The sequence below is a fragment of the Neoarius graeffei genome, chromosome 19, assembly GCF_027579695.1.
Source record: "Neoarius graeffei isolate fNeoGra1 chromosome 19, fNeoGra1.pri, whole genome shotgun sequence".
Lineage (NCBI taxonomy): Eukaryota > Metazoa > Chordata > Actinopteri > Siluriformes > Ariidae > Neoarius > Neoarius graeffei.
In genome coordinates this window covers 9408751-9411862 of record NC_083587.1, presented here as the reverse complement: position 1 = coordinate 9411862, position 3112 = coordinate 9408751, and the positions used below count along the sequence as shown (strand labels likewise).

The 3112-nt window shown below is 43.7% G+C and overlaps 1 protein-coding gene across 1 annotated transcript; it reads left to right on the top strand.

Moving 5' to 3' along the window:
• Window positions 1–561: 561 nt before the first annotated feature.
• Window positions 562–2620, top strand: LOC132868104 (E3 SUMO-protein ligase ZBED1-like). Its single transcript, XM_060901056.1, has 3 exons — window positions 562–752; window positions 825–1033; window positions 1575–2620. The coding sequence occupies exons 1-3, from the start codon at window positions 562–564 to the stop codon at window positions 2618–2620; spliced, it is 1446 nt and encodes a 481-aa protein (XP_060757039.1).
• The last annotated feature ends 492 nt before the right edge of the window (window positions 2621–3112 follow it).

The window sequence follows — 3112 nt, the reverse complement described above, 5'->3', positions numbered from 1 at the left end:
TGGGCGGTTTGCACGGTATGATACCGTATGCGGTATTTTTTGACCAACGGTAGAGAGTTTGTGTCATAGCGTGTACCGCGATAGCTCATTGCCTCCTCTAGTTGGCAATAATGCATAGTTTGAATGCCCACCTGGCTGCTTCGAAGAAGAAGAACAACAACAACGGCGGTGAGTAGTAAAGAGACGGCAGCAGAGGAAGAGCTCGTGAAAAAAGTCGGCGTAACATCAGTGATCTGGACATGGTTTGGATTTAAAGTGACTGATATTAAACAAGAAAATGTTATCTGCAAGATATGCCGGGCAACAGTGATCGCAAGACACGGTAACACAAGCAATCTGTTCAACCACCTCAAGACTAACCATGCTATCGAATATGAAGAAAGCCAAAGACTGCAGCGTGATGTTACCGAAAAGAAAGGGCAGTCCTCGGGCGGGAGAAAAACTACACACCACAAACAACAGTCTATCGCCCAGTCATTTACTAAAGGTTCGCCTTATGAGAAAAAGAGCCAGCGGTGGATTGACATAACCAGGTCCATTACAGTACATTTATGCAGAGATATGGTACCCTTTCAGACAGTGGAAAGAGGAGGCTTTAAAGATATGGTGAAGACGCTTGATCAACGCTACGTAGTTCCAAGCCGCAAATATTTCACTGAAGTGGAAATGCCTAAACTGCATGACGAAATCCGAGGTCAAGTGGAGCAGGAGCTCCGCCACATTAAACATTACGCAACCACCACGGATTTGTGGTCGAGTCGCACTATGGACCCCTAAATCAGCCTTAGTATACACTATATTAATAACGCCTGGGAATTGTGCAGCAAATGTCTGCAGACATCTTATTTCCCTGACGACCACACAGGGGAATTGATTGCCCAGGGTCTCAGGGAAGCTCTGGAGTCGTGGGGACTCGACAAGGAGCTGCAAGTTTGCATCACGACTGACAACGGTGCTAATGTTGTGAAAGCGGTCGAGTTGAACGATTGGATACGCCTCCAGTGCTTTGGCCACAGGCTTCACCTGGCCATCGGTAAGTTCCTATGTTTTTCGTTAGTTAAAGGCAATCACAGACATTTTTTGCTTGAAATATGAACAAAGAGTAAAACGAGCTCTTTTTTTTTGTTTGGTTTTCCGGTCCGCAACAGGGGAGGTCTTGGGAAAAAAAAAAAACCTTAATTTGAGCAAATTGTAATATCTGGCATTAGACTGCTGCGTCATTCCATGTGAAAGCAGACACTTTGGGGCCCGACCGGCAAGGATTTTGAATGAAACTTGGTAACAAGGTAGAATACCAAAACTGCACTTGCAGTCAATTTAGGTCACATAGAAATGGTTTTTACGTTGTTTGAAAGCTCTTTTCTGACAACTTACACAACCAGTATGGAATGCAACAATCAACAGTATATGAATTATGAAATATTAAAATATTAAAAATTGAATATCAGAAAAAGCTGTCTGATTTCACATGGACTGACCCTGTGTGTACTTAGACCCATATCTTGATTTACTGTACTATTGTGTTGTTGTTTTTAACTGGAGCTGGACTAATTATATCTCAATTTTGTCAACAGAGGCGAGTGTGAAGATACCAGAGATTGAGCGTGCAGTTGGGGTGTGCAAGAAGATTGTCAGTGCATTTTCTTACACACACAAGAGGAGGAAGGCATTGGCCAAAGCTCAGGCTGAGCTACACCTGCCTCATCATCGCCTCATCACAGAGACTCCAACAAGATGGGGGTCGTGGCAACAGATGATCGCACGAGTGCTGGAGCAAGAGAAAGCCATTGCACAGGTCCTCAAAGAGGATAAAAAAACCAGGCACCTGCTTCCAACTTGGCAGGACCTTGATGGCTTGGAGTCAGTGAACAAGGCCCTGAGTCCACTCGTGGAGTTTACTGATGCACTGTCTGGTGAAGACTACGTCAGTGTGTCATATCTAAAACCGGTGCTTCATGTCTTCAATACCACGGTTCTGGCTGCCACAGAGGATGACACAAAAGTAACAAAGCGTATAAAGGGAGGCATTTTGCAATACTTAAATGACAAGTATGATGATCCTGCCACTGATGACCTGCTAGATATGGTCTCCCTGGTCGATCCACGCTTCAAGATGGCATACATCGCAGACCACCGCAAAGACTATCTCAAAACAAAAGCAATGGCAGAAATGCAGGCCCTTTTGGAGAAACAGACACAAGCACAAACATCATCCACGCAAGCATCATCCACGCAAGCATCATCATCCACACATTCACCAACACATAGCAGCACAGGGCCTGCAGCTGCAGAAGTTGTGGAGGCCAAGCGGATGAAGCGCAGCCTGGGCAGCTTTTTCAAAAAGGAATCCATTCCTGGCCCAGCTGCTCTCCCTGACAGAGAAGCCATTGACATTGAGCTACAAAGCTACCTGCAGGCCCTGGAGGCCAACCCGTTAGACTGGTGGAGGCTGCACGAGGCAAATTTTCCAAGAGTGGCAAGCCTGGCACGGAGGTACCTGTGTATTCCGGCCACCAGTGCACCATCAGAAAGGGCATTTAGCACTGGTGGCAATATTGTTACATGCCACAGAGCTGTACTAAAGCCTGAGAATGTGGACAGGCTTGTCTTCCTGGCATAAATGTGCACTGTATCTTATTTACTTGTTTATAGGTTTGGGTTCATTCTACCTCTAACATTTCTAAAGTGTATTTGCACTCAAGTGTTTAGTCATTTTCAATTTTGTGTTTATATGTTTGGTTAAATGATTCCTGCTTTGTTTCTTGAAGTGTTTCATTGGATATGTCCATGTTATGTTGTTATTTAGGAAAAGAGAGGAGGAAAGCAGTGTCCTTTGCACTATGGTTCACTTTATACTTGCCTTGAAGTGTGCTACTAATTGGCACTAAAGCTGTTTAAAAGCTTGGTTCTACATCTCAGTTGATTATTTTTGCACTTAGAAAAGTACTTTGCAATTTTGTGTCTATATGAGGAATTCGAGGAGTTTATTTGAGGAACTTTACCTATGCTTAGTTTTTTAAAATATAAATATGATTCTTTTTTATATGTCCTGTGTTTTCTGTTTTGCACAATAAATTTCAATATTGCTGAAAACATCCTGATTGAAAGCTTT

What these genes read in the sequence shown, in the direction of transcription:
- LOC132868104 (XM_060901056.1), top strand. Translation starts at nt 562, where the DNA reads ATGGTACCCTTTCAGACAGTGGAAAGAGGAGGCTTTAAAGATATGGTG. An exon ending in GCAACCACCACGGATTTGTG is followed by an intron (nt 753 to 824) that starts GTCGAGTCGCAC and finishes GGAATTGTGCAG; the next exon opens with CAAATGTCTGCAGACATCTT. An exon ending in CAGGCTTCACCTGGCCATCG is followed by an intron (nt 1,034 to 1,574) that starts GTAAGTTCCTAT and finishes TTTTGTCAACAG; the next exon opens with AGGCGAGTGTGAAGATACCA.